Here is a 15,692-nt window from a genome sequence, read left to right as displayed (position 1 = left end):
ATTTATCTTATTGATGTTTCTATTAACGTTTCACTTCAGGTATTTTTTACATTTGGGGCTATGATTATGAATGGTGAGCTAAAAATGGAAACAAATAGAATAAATATTTGCTTGAATCCTCTAAGTTTTCTTTGAAAGTGTGATTTTTCAATAATGTCTTAAAAGAGCAATAGATTGTGGGTGTTGATATTAAGGCCCAGGCAACAAAGTGGAGAATCACTCCAATACTTGCCACCAATTTCTTTGAGAGAGATTCAGGTTGTACTTCCTATTCTTTGAACAGACATGTGGTTTTCTTAATCCCAACAGAAAATACATTTCAGGGACAAACTTCTATTCTACCAAAGAAGATACGATCTTACAAAATGGAACCAGATATGGTTCTTCTATCATCCCAATATTCCTGCTTTCTCTACCTTGGAAAATGATGTCAACATTTTTAAAGTTTGCTCTCAAGTCCTTATCACAAGCTATGTACTTTCTTGGGTTCCTGAATGTTTAGGTGAGAAACAGTTGTAACTAAAGATCCTGGCAACTAGAAGATATCTGGTAGATTAACTGTTTTAGAAGCAATATTAGAATTAAAATTTGACCTTTGTCTACTCTTTCCAAGTTTGTTCTCTCATTCTATCAGTAGCATGACTTTAGATCAGCAGTATTTTATTTCTCTTTCATTGGAGCACAAGGAATTTTTGAAAATTACTTTTTCCCCTCGTAACTGAGTCGTGTTTTCTTAGCAAGTATGAAAAACAGAATCAAAGATATTTAAATAAATATTTAAATATTTAAATAAATTAAAAATGGGTAAATTCCTACTGTGTCCAGAATGATATAGGAAAAACACAAACAACAAAACCACCAGTATCCAAATCAAAATCATACACAGTACTTCTAAAACCATTAGCTAGTTGTGTATCTCCATGTCAATATAATCATATGTAAACAATTCACCCATTTAGTCAAACATGTGTTTAGACAAATGTTTGGGATAGCAGCCAGAATATGAATTTTTTATATGTTCATACTTTTTTAAAAAAAAGATTCAGATCTTAAAAGATGAAGGATCAATTTATGTTCAATTCTCAATAAGGTTTTTACTAGCATGGTGACATTTCCAATAGAAATCTTAGTTCTTGCTTGTTACTAAAAACTCTCCTTTAAACGTTCTAATAAAAGAATCGCATGGCATATGAAGTCAGTTAAAATGGGGAACTGTAGACCTATGAAGAACTTAAGATGATCATATGTCATTAAATGTTAACACTAAATGCATTTTTCATCTACTTCCTACAGACTAATCTTGTGGTATTCTACATTTAACTGATCAACACTGCTGGCAATAATTAAATTATTACACCAACTGCCTTATGTCTCTTGCAGAGAAAATGATGCTCCACATGGTGGAGTTATAACAGCTGTATAAACTGTTATTCAAAAAAACAGGGAGAATCTAGAAGATCTAATCAAATTTTATTTTTTAATCATGTGTCATCCTGGAGTGAGAGAAGACAGACATTCATATCCCAGGTGAGTCACAAACTCAGTGGGAGATTTTGGGAAATCTTTCAGCACCGGGTTCTGTTCTGAAAATCAGAATAATTATCCACCACATCATTTTCATAAGCACAAAATGCATCTTTGCATATTAAGAGTCTAAGTTAACTAATAAGTTCTATTGCCTCAGTTAATAATTTTATTTCAAAAGTTAATGTTCTCTAGCAAAGAGATGGAAAGCCATTCCTTCCCACTGAGACTCAGATCGAGTCTGCCTGTTATGTCAGTCAAGTGAAAACTGGCTGAACAGATTCTGCAGAGGAACTAATCTAGGCTGAAATATGTAGAAACATTCTCCACAAGAACCATCCCTATTGTGAAGGAATTTTCCATGTCCCCGCTAGCCAATTATGTCACAGGTATGTATAGCAGCCTAAAGAAAGATGAATTAAACTCCTTCAAGCATGGCGGTTTAGACTGCCAAAGCGCACAAGGCAGCTTATGGAGTGTATTCATCTTACTATAATGATACCAAACATATTTCTCACCAATAACTACCTGAAGGGTGCACAGGCTTTAGAAGAGAGGTGAAGGTGCACACGTGTGAATGTATGTATGTGTTTATTTACACATAGATATACACAACCTCATCTCTAAAATGTACAAATTGATCAACGGATAACATACACGTGACAGGGACTCATAATACTAGGAGAATAGCTTGTGTGCACCCACCAGCCACTGCACAGTTTCAAATAACATCACAGAGTTAAATCTGGGTCTCCACAACCCAGGCAAACAGAAGGGAGATGTTTAAACTGCTGCTTCAGTGCTAAAACACCGTATCGGTGGTGTTGAGAAAAATCTGACTAATCTTCCTTGTTCATTAATAACCTCATGCCATTCTTCAGTATAATAATTCCCATATCCTTTATTGGCTTAAGTAAGCCCTAGAGTTTGAAAAGTGTATGTTCCAAACTTCAAATTTCATTTCTTTCATGTTTCTGTTTTTTTAAAAATAGTTCATTAAGTTTTCCTTGTTTTAGTGAGGCAGTGCTAGAACTCACATAGTTAATGGAGCTAATACTGTGTTCTTCCTCAAACATGTTGGAACTAGTTCAAGTCTTGAAGTGAGAAGGATGAGTGGGAAAGGACCAGGAGACTGCTATTTAAATATATGGCACTCTTAACATGATAGCTTAAATTTGTTGTGATTAAAACAGTAAACCCTCGATTTAACAGGCTTCAGTTTAGTAGAATTTGAATTTAATGGACAAAGTCTGCTGAACAAGATAGCTGTACTGGGACATTGGTGATGGAGACTGAGGGAAGCACAGGAGGAATACTAGGAAGATGGAGGGTGGGCCAACTGGTGGGATATGTCATGCTGAGGGGAAGAAAGAAGAGAGGGAGAGACAAGCACCAGCCTTGCCCCACTGGTTGTAGTTGTGAGTAAATCAATATAAAGTAATTAACCAAATGCAATTGTGGGCTAAACTCGAAATAACCACAATGCCTCTCAACAAAATATCTTGTAGTCCTTGTCAAGATCAAAATACCTCTTTGTATAGGAATAATAATGGCTTAATTTGGGGTAGGACTACTGCCCTAAGGGAGGCCATTGAACTTTCCCCCTGCCATTATTTTCCCTACGGAAAATGTCTGTGCCTTGGATGATGATGGTTCCAAATAGTATAGAAAATAACTCTGCAGCTGAGCATAACTGGGAAGCCAGAGTTTGGTGCATGGGTCCCATTGCCAGCATCTCACATAGCAGAGCTTGAAAAACAGTCTTTCTAAAGGGCTAGAAGGCTACTGACACTTAATGGTCTGTTTTCATATAAGGCAGGCTTCATTTATTTACATAAAACCATTTGGAAACATCAATGGGATGACGGCCAAGCTATCCAACATTAACAAGCCAGGAGTAATGTGTAAATTGCCGCTACTCTATGACTATCCTAGTGGTCTGGAAGAGCTTTTAAAATCATCTTCTCCCCTCCAAATTCTCCACCTACCAAGAACACTGCCTTTAAGTAAAGGTTGGTGATTCTGATCCAGAGTGGTGATGGAGAACCCAGTCAGGTATGGCATTTATTCCAGAGTAAGCATTTCATCTTAATTGTATGAACGCAGAAAACATTTTTAATAGCTATTACAAAGACATTGGGATAAACTCACATGACATGGGAAAAATCCATCCAGTGACAAGATGTGATATTACATCAGGAGAACAGATATGGCTCCCTTTTTATCCTCAAAATGTCCACGAGAGGCATCTTTAGTTGAGAGGCAGTGTTCCAATGTAACACTGAAAAGGGTTCAGATTCCCGATACTCTACCAACTCTATTGCATTGCTATAATAAATATTTAATGGCCTTGCATCGTTTTCTCTAGCTGGCCTTTCTCAGTGTTAAGGTCTACAGACGCGTTGGACCAAGATGTAATCTGATGAACGGGACAGTTCCATCCTTCTGGTACACTCGAGACACAAACATTCTGAAGTACCTTGAGCAATTTGCAATCTCTATCCTGGCTCCTTCACAGTCACGTCCACCACACCGAGGCTGAGGGTTGTTACATGACCGGGATCTGCACGTGCAGGAACCTGTACTGTCTCCATCTGAGTGTTCACATGGTTGCCATGGAGACCAGGTCCCCAACTGCCCATGCACCATCAGATTTTTCACCTAATTAAAAGAAAGAAAAGTCAGCATGGTAAGTTTACACAGTGCATAAGCTGCGACAAGAGCAAATGCTGTAAAGCCAGGGAGCCTTGAATATTTTCTCTATCTCTTCAGACAATACCATGCTTCAGTGCATTCTTGGCTCATGCAAACAATCAGACATAATCAGAAAACAAATCAAGAACATCCATTATTCCTCACAATGCACAATGCAGTCAACGCATCTTATACATACTGAAGATGGAACCAGAATACTGTAGTTTATGGTGGATTAAAGAACCTGTACAAATTTTGATGGCTAGTTCTGAACTCTGCCAGTTGACGTTAAAAATACAGTTACAGCCATCTTCATTTTTGACATGTTTACAGCTTGAGCCCTGCATGTCTGCTATATCAAGCGGACCATTGCTTCTGTTACTCCCAAAATGCACCCCTGAGGGATACTGCTTTCATCCTTCTCCAGCACAAAGGAAGATGGGGAAATCCTCTTCCTATCCATTTATCTTCTCACTACATACAACAGTGATTTCCCCAGAAAGGACTGACGGTGTTCTGGACAAACAGTTTGTTGCACTCCTAATCAAATTCACTGCATAACTACCCTGTCTTTTTCTTCTTTACAGACTTTTGGAGGAGGAGGAGGAGGAGGAAGGAGAGAGTAGCAATAAAGAAAACACAAGTCACAAATGAAAACAAGGTCTAGACTCTTCCCTGGAAAAAACTGGTGATTGAGGCAGAATATTTGAACAAGAAAAGTCATGTCTGGAAGTCATAACTGTGGCAAAGAGATGCCTTTCAGCCAAAAGAACTACCTCTATTGGAAATAAGAGGGATATTGCCCTACAGCAGCTGGTACTGATTTTTGTCAAGGCCAGAGAGAGACTTTCCTCACCTCACCTTCAATTCAAAACACTGAATCTCTTTTTGAGGCAAATAGTTACAAAACAAGGATTGCAAATTGTAACTTGTTCTCTCCTACTTCTCCACTGCTTTCTTGGGCACAGCAAAGCCCTCCCCTAGTAGTTCCTCTGGGCTTCCATCTTCCATCTCAAGACTACAAGATACAGCATGGAAGTAATTTAGGTCTGTCGTTCGGCTCATCACATATAGTTAAAAGGACTTTAAACATCTGTTCCAAAGCTTTATTTTCACCACACGGTAATTCAGCAGCTTGCAAATAATAAGCCAGGAGACTACTGCACAGCCTTCCCTACCCTACTCTAGATACTGCTCAGTTGGACTACTTGGCTTAGTTAGAAATATCACCTATTCATGCAAGATGAAAAGGATCTGTGTACGATTAACAGACAAATGCATATTCTTTTCAGCTTGTACACCTCAAGGATGTGGACAATGTATGCTCAACCTTTGCCACTCCTGGCTAATTAAATTGGCCAGGTTGGAACTGGCCCTATGGTGATAGGAGGCAATTAATATCTCTTTCAGTGAGGGATCTGTTAAACAACCTTTATTGACAAAGTCCTCCCTGAATTTAGAATAAGTTCATAATTACAGGCTTCACAGTCACTCATTCCTTAGTCACCTCCCAATTGGATTACTGCAACAAGCTTCAAGGGGCTGCTCTTGAAGTCCAATTGGTCCAGAATGCAGCAGCACATGCAGTTTTGGCTGCTGCATGGTTCACCCAAGTTATACCACTGCTTCATGAGCTGCACTACCTCCCAGATGTTTTCTGAGTGCAATTCAAGGTGCTGGTTATCACCCTTAAAGCCTTACATGGCATAGGGGCTGGTTATTTGTGGGACCACCTCTCCCTGAGGGTATTTGCCTGTCCTACTAAGTTAGATAGGGGGGGCACGTCCAGGTCCCCTCCCTTAAATGTTGTCACCTGATGGAACCTCAGAAGCGCATCTTCTCAGTGGCTACCCTAGCTCTTTGGAATAGTCTCCAACCTGAGATCTGAGGGATCCCTACCCCTTTAATCTTCTGGAAGACCATTAACACCTGGCTCTTCTCCCAAGCATTGGGCTAGGATGGAGGTTGAGCTGGGAGGCTGTTGGTCTGGCACCTGGGTTTTATTTTTATCCTGTTTTTATTGCTTGTTGTGTCCTGTTGTGTTCTGCCTAGAATGGGCAGATGGGCAGCCATATAAGTTCTGTAAATAAATACATCTCTGATTTTCCATTATTGGGCAAGGTGATTGAAAAGGTGGTAGATGCATCTGGGTGAAACTGACTGCATAGATTCATTTCAATCAGGGTTTCACCTAGGATTTGTTACAGAGACTGTACTGGTTGTGGATGACTTATGATGAAAATTAGATGGGGGGAGTGCAACTTTGCTAGTTCTCCTGGATCTCTCCGTGCTTTCAACACCACCAACCATATTACCCTTCTGAAGTGACTGGTGAGCTTGAGCCTTGAGAACAGTTTGACAGTCATTCTGGTCTTTCTTGTGGAATGCATCTAGAAGGTGAGGGTGGGGCACTGATTTTTAACACTTATTGCATTGACCAATGGTGTTCCTCAGGGCTGTATCTTGTCCACCATGCTGTTTAACACCTGCATGAAACTGCTGGGAGAGGTTATTTTGAGTTTTGGAATGGGGTAACATTGGGGTATACCAATGATATCCAACTCTACTGTTCCCTCCCATCTAATTCTAAAGACTGTTGAATATTCCCTAAACTCAGTAATGTGCTGGATCTAAAACTGGACCCTGACTGACTGACTCTCTCTCTCTCTCTCTCTCTCTCATTTGTAGGCTGCCCAACTGCTCCGGGTGAATCACAAGTGAAAAAGATATAAGTGCTGTTGGTAAGGAGAAAGCTGAACTTGGGGATTCAGGTAAAGCCTGTGGATGGGGTTCACTCTCCCCCAAAACAGCAGATTTGCAGTTGGGAGTGTTCCTTGACTCCCAGCTGTCACTAAAATTGCAGGTGATGACTGTTGGCTCGTATGCCAACTCTGATCCTTCTTGGGCTTATCAGATTTAGCAACAATTAAGAATTACTTGCTTGCATTCCATCTTGGTGACTGCACCAAGCTTTATGTGGGGGCTGTTCTTGAAAGCTGTTTAGAAATTGCAATTGGTGGAAAACGTGGTGGTTAGGCTGCTGACCTGCACAAGATTCAGGATTCAGAGGATGCTTAAACTGAAAGATCTGCAGTGATTTGTTATTCCCAATGGGCACAAGTTAAGTCATTGATGTTGACTTCTACAGTCCTAAATGGCTTACAGCATATCAGTCTGAGGCACCTCTTGTCTCACTATGAACTAGCCTGGTTCCTTGCATCAGGAGGAACAGTTCTGTGGAAAATTGCACTGTTACCAAATGCTCACCTATCTGGGACATGACAGAGGGCCTTCTCCTAGATACTCTGCAGGCTATAAAACACCCCCTAGGATGTGTGTTTGTCCCTAACTTCCCTACTATTTAGGAACATAGCAAAAACTCGTATCTTTCATCATCAAGCTCTTAACTGTCAGCTGAACTTAATTTTGATTTTAATGATACTGGAATGAAATTTGTTTATTTTAATTGTACTGTTTCTATTTTTATGCTTTACAATTTGTATTTTAATTGTAAGCTGCCTTATGTGCTGGAAAATCATAAAGGCAAGCAATAAATAAACCAATACAGCATACATTTCGTATATAACCAGCTGGCTTATCAAATTACTAATTAACTTGATTGTTCTGAATTAGCCATTCTTAGAAGGTTAAAGCAAGAGTTGGAAAACAGTTTTACATGTTTCTGAACTACAATTCCCAGCAGCTCCAGCCAACACGGTCAACGATAGGAACGGTAGTTACAGCAGCACCTAAGGGACAAAGATTCCCCATGTCTGGTCCAGCATTTATCCAGTGTGCTGGCAGATCCACCTACTCCCGTACAAAGGATTCAGTTCAAGAATGAAGTGCTCTTTGAATTCTCTCCGTAGGCAGTGAACCTGGATTGCATACTGCATCAATAAGCAAAAAAAAAAAAAGGATGTGAAATAGGGAAATGATAACCTAAATAAAGTTTATCCTTGGTATCTAAGCTATTTGAATTTGTTTATGCTTTTAAATAAGCCACAAGATATAAAGACTCAAAGTTGAATCAAGAGGTTTTATTTTTAAAATCTTTGCTTGCTTGCTTGGTTGCTTGTTTGTTTTTACACCTTTCAAACAAAGATTCAAACATTAAAAACCTGATTTTAATGGGAGGTTTTACCTTCTGCTGGTCATGCTAGAAACAGGTTGTGACTTCTGTGGCCCAGCAGTGTCTTTTTTATGCAGTTGTACAAAAATCGAAGTTATAATTGGGCTTACAGCTCTAATTAATAAAAAGGGAATGGGGCAGAGCACACAATTTGAGAAATAACTGATGGGCCCATAAGCTGGCATTGGGAAAGCAACCAAATTTTATTGAAATAAAACAGAGCTGCTTTCCAAATAAATAACTGCAAATGTGGATTTTTAAAAAAGAAAATTACACCTGGATTATAATTCCAGATTTGCATCAATTCCTCCAGAATAAGCAATTGTTTAGGGTTTCTAGTAGAAAATATGCATTGAACTACTCAGAGAACAGCCTTCCTTTAGCAGTTCCTTTTACGCTAATACATGCCAACCATATTTACATAAGAGAAAGAATGATACAGATTAAACAACATCTTTAACAAAATTAATCTTTCAAATCTTGATCCAAGTAACAGAATCCTCCATTAATCACAGCAGGGTATATTTTATATGCCAAGTAAGGGACAAATTTTGCCTGCTTTTCATGAGATAAATTCCTAATAGATTTCAGTTATTCACCTCTGGAAAAGATTGAAAGCAAGCATGAAAAACTTGGCTTCTACCTCAATTTTTTTCTTTTTAAGTTATACTAAAACAGTAGCACCACAGAAAAATGAATCGTTTTATACAGATGGTGAATAACTAGATCAAATAGATGAATTTGTGTACCTTGGAAGAAGGTTCAGTAACAATGGGAAAATGTAAGGAGAAATTTTAAAACATGAACATGAAGTTAGAAACTTAGTGGACAGAATATGGTTTCTTGCAAGGAATGTACATTTGTTGACAGAAGGCTGTGTTTAAAAAGGTGCTTCTATCCACTTTATCATATAGAACTGAGAATTGGGAAAGTGAGTTAAGTATGTCGGGAAAAACAGAAAAGAGTTTGAATGCAGCACAAATGGATTGCTTAAGAATTGTGTATGGCAAAACGAGAAAGTGACTGTCATGTTCACTGTTTCAATATGTAGTATACAGCGTAACGTTTCACATGCCATGGCGCTGACGCACGTTTCTGTTTGGGAGGGAGCTGCTGTGAAACCTTGTACCAAGCTCTGTATCTGTGTTCATTACAATGGAATGTGTTTGGGTTATGTTCTCTGTTCAAGGACTTTTCCCACAGACCATCAGAAACCGTTAGGAGCACCTGGGATTGTGAACTTGGGAAGATTCTACGGGGGGAGGGATCTCATTTACACCGAGGGTCTTTAGTTTGCATTTGGCACGCTTTTATCATTCTCAGCTTTCTCTGTGATCCTGCATACTATTCTTTAATAAATCAGATATCTTTGAATTCCTGCTCATGAGTCTGATAGTGTTTTAGAATAGGCAACCATTACATAAAGCTGAGAATCACCAAAGTTGTACCGTTAGCTCCTACCAAGATTAGTTTCTTGCGAGGGAAAATAGTTAACGATGGCCGAGTCCAAGCTCACGACCGGGGGACTTGAGGAGACGGCTGGTTTGATGCCCGAGTCGACGGTCAAGAGCGGAGAACTGAGCCTCACCCCAGAACCTTCAGATTTCCGGCAGGATTCGAGTTCCAGTCCTGAGGTAGAGCAATCTGATGATGGGGGAGAACCAGAGCAACCGGCACCCAGCGAATCGCCTGCAGAGTTGATCAGCTGGGATGAAGCGGGAGAACCCCAGCCAGGGACGTCCCAGGCGTCCTAGAAGTATCGGTTCCCGCTGACCCCAGACGTAGAATCTACCATGGTATCAACAGAGAGACAGCCTAACACGCGAGGGAGGGAGGAATCTCAAACCCCTGAAAGGCTAAGAGTGATGGAGGCCAAAATAGAATCGATGGAGTATATGCTAAGAAAACTGTCTCTGTCATTGGGGGGGCAGGGGAGGCGCGGAGGAGATCCCAGCTTCACACAACCATCCCCCATCCTCCCATCCGGACCGCCGGTGGAGCGGGGCCGGAGACGGCTCCGGGATGAATCTCCACCCTGCAGGGCTCGACCACCAGTGTCCCCACCCCGAAGAGGGAGAGCTACTGTAACCTGGGGCCCAAGCACTCAAGCAGCCTCCAATTCCGCTCCAACGGGAGTGGGGGTGAGAGACTTTTCTGTCAAGTTTGATGGGGATCCAACCAAGTTATCTTTCTTTCTAACTAATGCTAAAAGTTACATGAGGCAGTTTGGAGCATACTTCCCTTCCGAAGAGGCTAAGATAACTGCCTTTGCCACCAAGTTGAAGGGTTGAGCGGCTGACTGGTATGTTCAATTAAGTGAGGCCGACTCCCCTGCACTTGATTATTTTGAGGACTTCATGTGGGTGTTAAAGCTACATTTTGAGAATCCTCTGGCCAAGGCAAGAGCTAAGAAGGTGCTGAAGGATCTTACCCAGGGCCAACTGTCTGTAGCTGATTATGCCCTGGAGTTTAAGGCTCTAGCTGGGAAAATCCCCGACTGGTCTCAGTCAACCTTAATAGAACGGTTCAAAGAGGGACTCAACCGGGACATCCTACGGTGGGCGTTGTGTAGGGATGACCCAGAGTCATTGTATGAATGGATCTGTCTGGCAGGCAAGGCTGAGCATGCTCAGCATACCTTCATGCAAACCAGAAGACCTGAAAAACCACCAGCCACCATGAGGGGACCTGGCTGGTGCGACTGCTGCCCGGCCAGGCTATAGAGCCTGGGATGAGGAGAGAGATTGGCGCTACGCGAGGGGTCAGTGTCTCCGATGCGGAAAGGAAGGGCATCGAGCAGCTGATTGCCCAAAAGCCAAGGCTGGAGATTGAGCGGGCAAGCCGCCGGCTAAATTGCACCCCCTCGTGGCAGATGACAGCAGCCAAGGGCGCAGCCGACGCTGAGGAAGTATTCTACTTCCCGGGAGAGGCTGAAGACGACTCTAAGGAGCCGGTGGGAAACGCCAGCCACCTGCCATGAAGAGCGCCTGAGGGCAGGTGGAGGAGGATGGGCACGAGGATGCTATGGTGAGTGCTGACTGTCCCACATTAGCAGTAAAAGTGATATTGGGCTCCCGCACAAAAACTACAGAGGTCTGGGCTTTGGTTGACTCTGGGTGTTCCAGGTGTTTAATTCACCCTGATCTGGTTGCTGCTTTGGACCTGCCTAGCTTCCCCCTCCAGCAGCCTTTGATCTTCACACAATTGGATGGTTCAATGGCGGGGGGTGGGGGGGTGGCAACCCATTTCACTGGAACTGTCGCAATGCAAATGGGCAGCCACCGTGAGACTTTAAAATTTGTAGTAGCACCTGTTGGCAATCCCTTGGTAATTCTGGGGATCCCCTGGTTGACCTATCGAAGCCCATATATAAACTGGGAACACAGAACTGTGACTTTTAAGGATGGGTTTTACCAAGCTCCTACAGCGGAGAGAGCTGCACATGCGGGGCTGGAAGGGCTGTGGCCGCCATGCCGCACCCTAACTTGGCACATTTAGAAGGTTTGCCCGATCGATACCAAGACTTTGCAGACGTTTTGAGGGAAATGGAAGCAGATCAGCTACCCCACCATCGGAAAACTGACTGTGCGATAGAGTTGGTTCCCAATGCTCAATTGCCCAAGCCAAAAATTTATCCAATGACTCAGAAGGAGCTTGAGGCATTACGGGACTTTATTGACAAACATCTATCAAGGGGGTTTATTGAACCTGCAAATTCCCCAGTTGGGGCCCCTGTGCTATTCCGGGAAAAGAAAGATGGCACGCTTCGACTCTGTACGGACTATCGAGGGTTAAATTCCATCTCAATTTTCAACAAGTACCCTCTTCCGCTCATGAAGGACATGTTAGCTCATTTGTCTAAGGGCAAGTTTTTCTCCAAGCTCGATCTTTGTGAAGCCTATTTCCGCATCTGCATACAAGCTGGAGATGAGTGGAAAACTGCTTTTAATTGCCCATTGGGTTCATTTCAGTACAAAGTCCTCCCTTTTGGGTTGGCAGGGGCGCCCGGAGTCTTCATGCAATTGATTAATGAAGTATTACATGATCATTTGTTTAAAGGGGTCCTGGTTTATTTAGATGATGTTCTCATTTACACTGAAACCGAGGAGGAACACGAACGCCTCCTCAAACAGGTGTTACGCAAGCTTAGAAATGCCAAACTCTATGCCAAACTTTCCAAATGTGAATTCCACAAGATCCAACTTGACTATCTGGGCTATAGGGTGTCTGACAAGGGCATTGAAATGGACCCTGCGAAAATCCAGGCGATTTTAAGTTGGGAACGTCCCCGCACCCGGAGGCAATTGCAAAGTTTCCTCAGGTTCAGTAATTACTATCACCAATTTATCCAGGGGTTCGCTGAGATTGCTTTGTCCCTCACTGATTTACTCCATACCAAGGGCTTGGGGGAGACACGCAAAGTAAAAAACCCTGGGGCAGTGTTGAATTGGATGCCTGAATGCCAGGCAGCATTTGAGAAATTAAAAACCCTTTTCACTGCTGAGCCTATTCTACAGCACCCCGATCCTGAACGCCCTTTTGTGGTCCAAATTGATGCTTCTGACTCCTCAGTTGGGGCTATATTGTTACAGAGAGATTCAGAAAATCACTTAAAACCATGCGCTTAACTGTCCAGAAAATTTTCTGAAACCGAACGCCGGTGGCATGTTCAGGAAAAGGAGGTGTTTGCTGTAAAAGCCGCTTTGGAAGCCTGGCGTCACCTCCTTGAAGGTGCTAAATGCCCTTTCGAGGTTTGGATCGATCACAGGAATTTGGAAGCCCTTCGCACCCCCTGGCATCTCAATCCTAAACACATTCGCTGGGCTCAGTTTTTCAGTCGTTTCAACTTCCAGTTAAAATTTAGCCCAGGAAAGAAAAACTTTCTGGCCGATGCTTTGTCGCATTTACCTCAGGATTTTGACCAGGGGGCAGATGTGGTTGGGACTGTTCTCACGGAACCACAACTGGGTTTGGTTGCTGTCACTCGGAGCCAGACCCGTGCACAAGCAACCCCGCCCCCAGCCCAGTCTGGGAAGTGGAAGGTGCAAGTTCCTTGTCAGTTACAGAAAGACTTTCTCCAGGCACTGAAATCTGACACTTGGTTGCTAGCTAATAAAGACCCTGTTTCCTTCAAAAACGGTCTGGCATGGGTGGAACACCGCCTTTATGTACCCAAAACTTTAAGAGCTGAGATTTTACAGCGCTCCCATGATGATAAACTTGCTGGGCACTTTGGTTTTGTCAAAACATTACATTTGGTTCGTCAATTCTGGTGGCCTACCTTGAGATGCGATGTAAAAGACTATGTGGCTTCCTGTCCTGTTTGTGCAATGTCAAAACGTAAGGGGGGGAAACCACAAGGGCTTCTACAGCCCGTGGCCAGCCCATCCCTGGGATGAGATTTCTATGGATTTTATTGTGGATCTTCCTCCCAGTCAGAAGAAAACTATCATTTGGGTTGTAAAAGATTTTTTTCCCAAACAAGCACATTTCAACCCATGTACATCCATTCTGTCAGCCCCACAATTGGCGCGCCTATTTCTCCACATCTACCGCCTCCAGGGTAGCCCCTCCCGTTTGGTCAGTGATTGCGGGACAGTTTACTTCCCAGTTTTGGAAATCATTTTTAAAATTGATTGGCACCAAACAAGCGCTATCCACGTCTTCCCATCCTGAGACTGACAGTTCTACTGAGATTTTGAACTCCACTCTTGAACAATTTTTTAGAGCATACATTAACTACCATCAGGATGATTGGGTGGAGTTACTGCCTTTTGCTGAAGTGGCTTACAACAATGCTGTCCATCAAAGTACCGGGCAACCCCCTTTCTGTGTGGTTTCTGGTCACGACTTTGTTCCTGTCCCTGAACTGCCACAACCCCCTTCCCAAACATGTTCTGCCTCTGACTGGGCTATTAAGCTGGCTGATTCCTGGCCAGTAATTCAACAAGCTTTGGCTGTTGCCCAGGCTGCTTACAAGTTTCAAGCCGATAAGCATTGTTCCTTGCAACATGACTTCAAGATTGGGGATCAGGTGTATCTATCTACCAAATTTATCAAGTCACCACAACCCTCTAAAAAACTTGCTCCCAAGTTCATTGGTCCTTTCCCTATTGTTGGTCTTATCAATCCAGTTACTGTTAAATTGGACCTGCCTCACAATTTGAAACGCTTGCACCTTGTTTTCCATTGCAGCTTGCTCAAGCCTGTCCACCACTCCTCCCGCTGGCGTCCCCAACCACCTCCTCCTGCTCCGATCATGATTGACGGCCAACAGCACTTTGAGGTCAAGGAGGTCGTTGATTCTCTCAAGCTTCAAGGCACCCTCCAGTATCTGGTCTGATGGAAACATTTTCCTCATCCTGAATGGGTGTCTGCTCACCATGTTAATGCTCCTGATTTAGTTCGCCGTTTCCACCTTGCTTATCCTTTGAAGCCTGCTTAGCGTTTTCTTTCTTTTAGGGGGGCAGTATGTCACGTTCACTGTTTCAATGTGTAGTATACATCGTAACGTTTCACATGCCATGGCACTGACGCACGTTTCTGTTTGGGAGGGAGCTGCTGTGAAACCTTGTACCAAGCTCTGTATCTGTGTTCATTACAATGGAATGTGTTTGGGTTATGTTCTCTGTTCAAGGACTTTTCCCGCAGACCATCAGAAACCGTTAGGAGCACCTGGAATTGTGAACTTGGGAAGATTCTATGGGGGGAGGGATCTCGTTTGTACCAGGGGGGTTTAGTTTGCATTTGGCGCACTTTCATCATTCTCAGCTTTCTCTGTGATCCTGCATACTATTCTTTAATAAATCAGATATCTTTGAATTCCTACTCATGAGTCTGATAGTGTTTTAGAATAGGCAACCATTACAGTGACAGGCTCAGCAGTGAATGGGTGCTGAATGACTAAGGATTGGATATAGAAGTGAATGGTTAATAAAAAAGTAATACACTGAGGTGGTCTAGTATTGAGAGAATGAATTATAATCAAATACCAAAAACAAATACTGTATGTGAAAGAAGAGTAAACACGTCAAGAGGAAGAAAGAAACCAAGGAAGTTGTGGTTGGATAGAGTTGATGAGCTCCTCAAAAAGAAGAGGTGAGAAGTTTAAAGAACAGAAGGAAATGTATGAAGTGGTATATGGATGGGATAGAAACAAAGATAGCTTGGAATAATAGAAAAATAAGGGAAAATATGGTGAAAGGGGCTGCTATAAAGTAATTTTAGCTGTATTTCCTTTTTTTCATCATGTTTTCAATTTTTTTTATTTAGAATTTTTTAACTCCTTTTCTGAACTTTGCATGATGTTGCTTACCCTCATGTTGCTCGATGGGTAAGTAGG

General features: G+C 42.5%; 1 protein-coding gene across 1 annotated transcript in view; it reads right to left on the bottom strand.

Annotated features, from left to right (window-relative positions):
* Positions 1 to 15,692, bottom strand: part of SEMA5B (semaphorin 5B) — a 201,012-nt gene that overhangs the window by 40,416 nt on the left and 144,904 nt on the right. Inside the window, exon 13 of the mRNA XM_063309048.1 lies at positions 4,004 to 4,185. Within this exon, the coding sequence (XP_063165118.1) occupies positions 4,004 to 4,185 (182 nt within the window). The remainder of the gene's footprint in view (positions 1 to 4,003; positions 4,186 to 15,692) is intronic.

The sequence above is a fragment of the Candoia aspera genome, chromosome 1 (genome assembly GCF_035149785.1).
Source record: "Candoia aspera isolate rCanAsp1 chromosome 1, rCanAsp1.hap2, whole genome shotgun sequence".
Classification (NCBI taxonomy): Eukaryota; Metazoa; Chordata; class Lepidosauria; order Squamata; family Boidae; genus Candoia; species Candoia aspera.
This window is presented reverse-complemented; position numbering and strand designations above follow the sequence as displayed.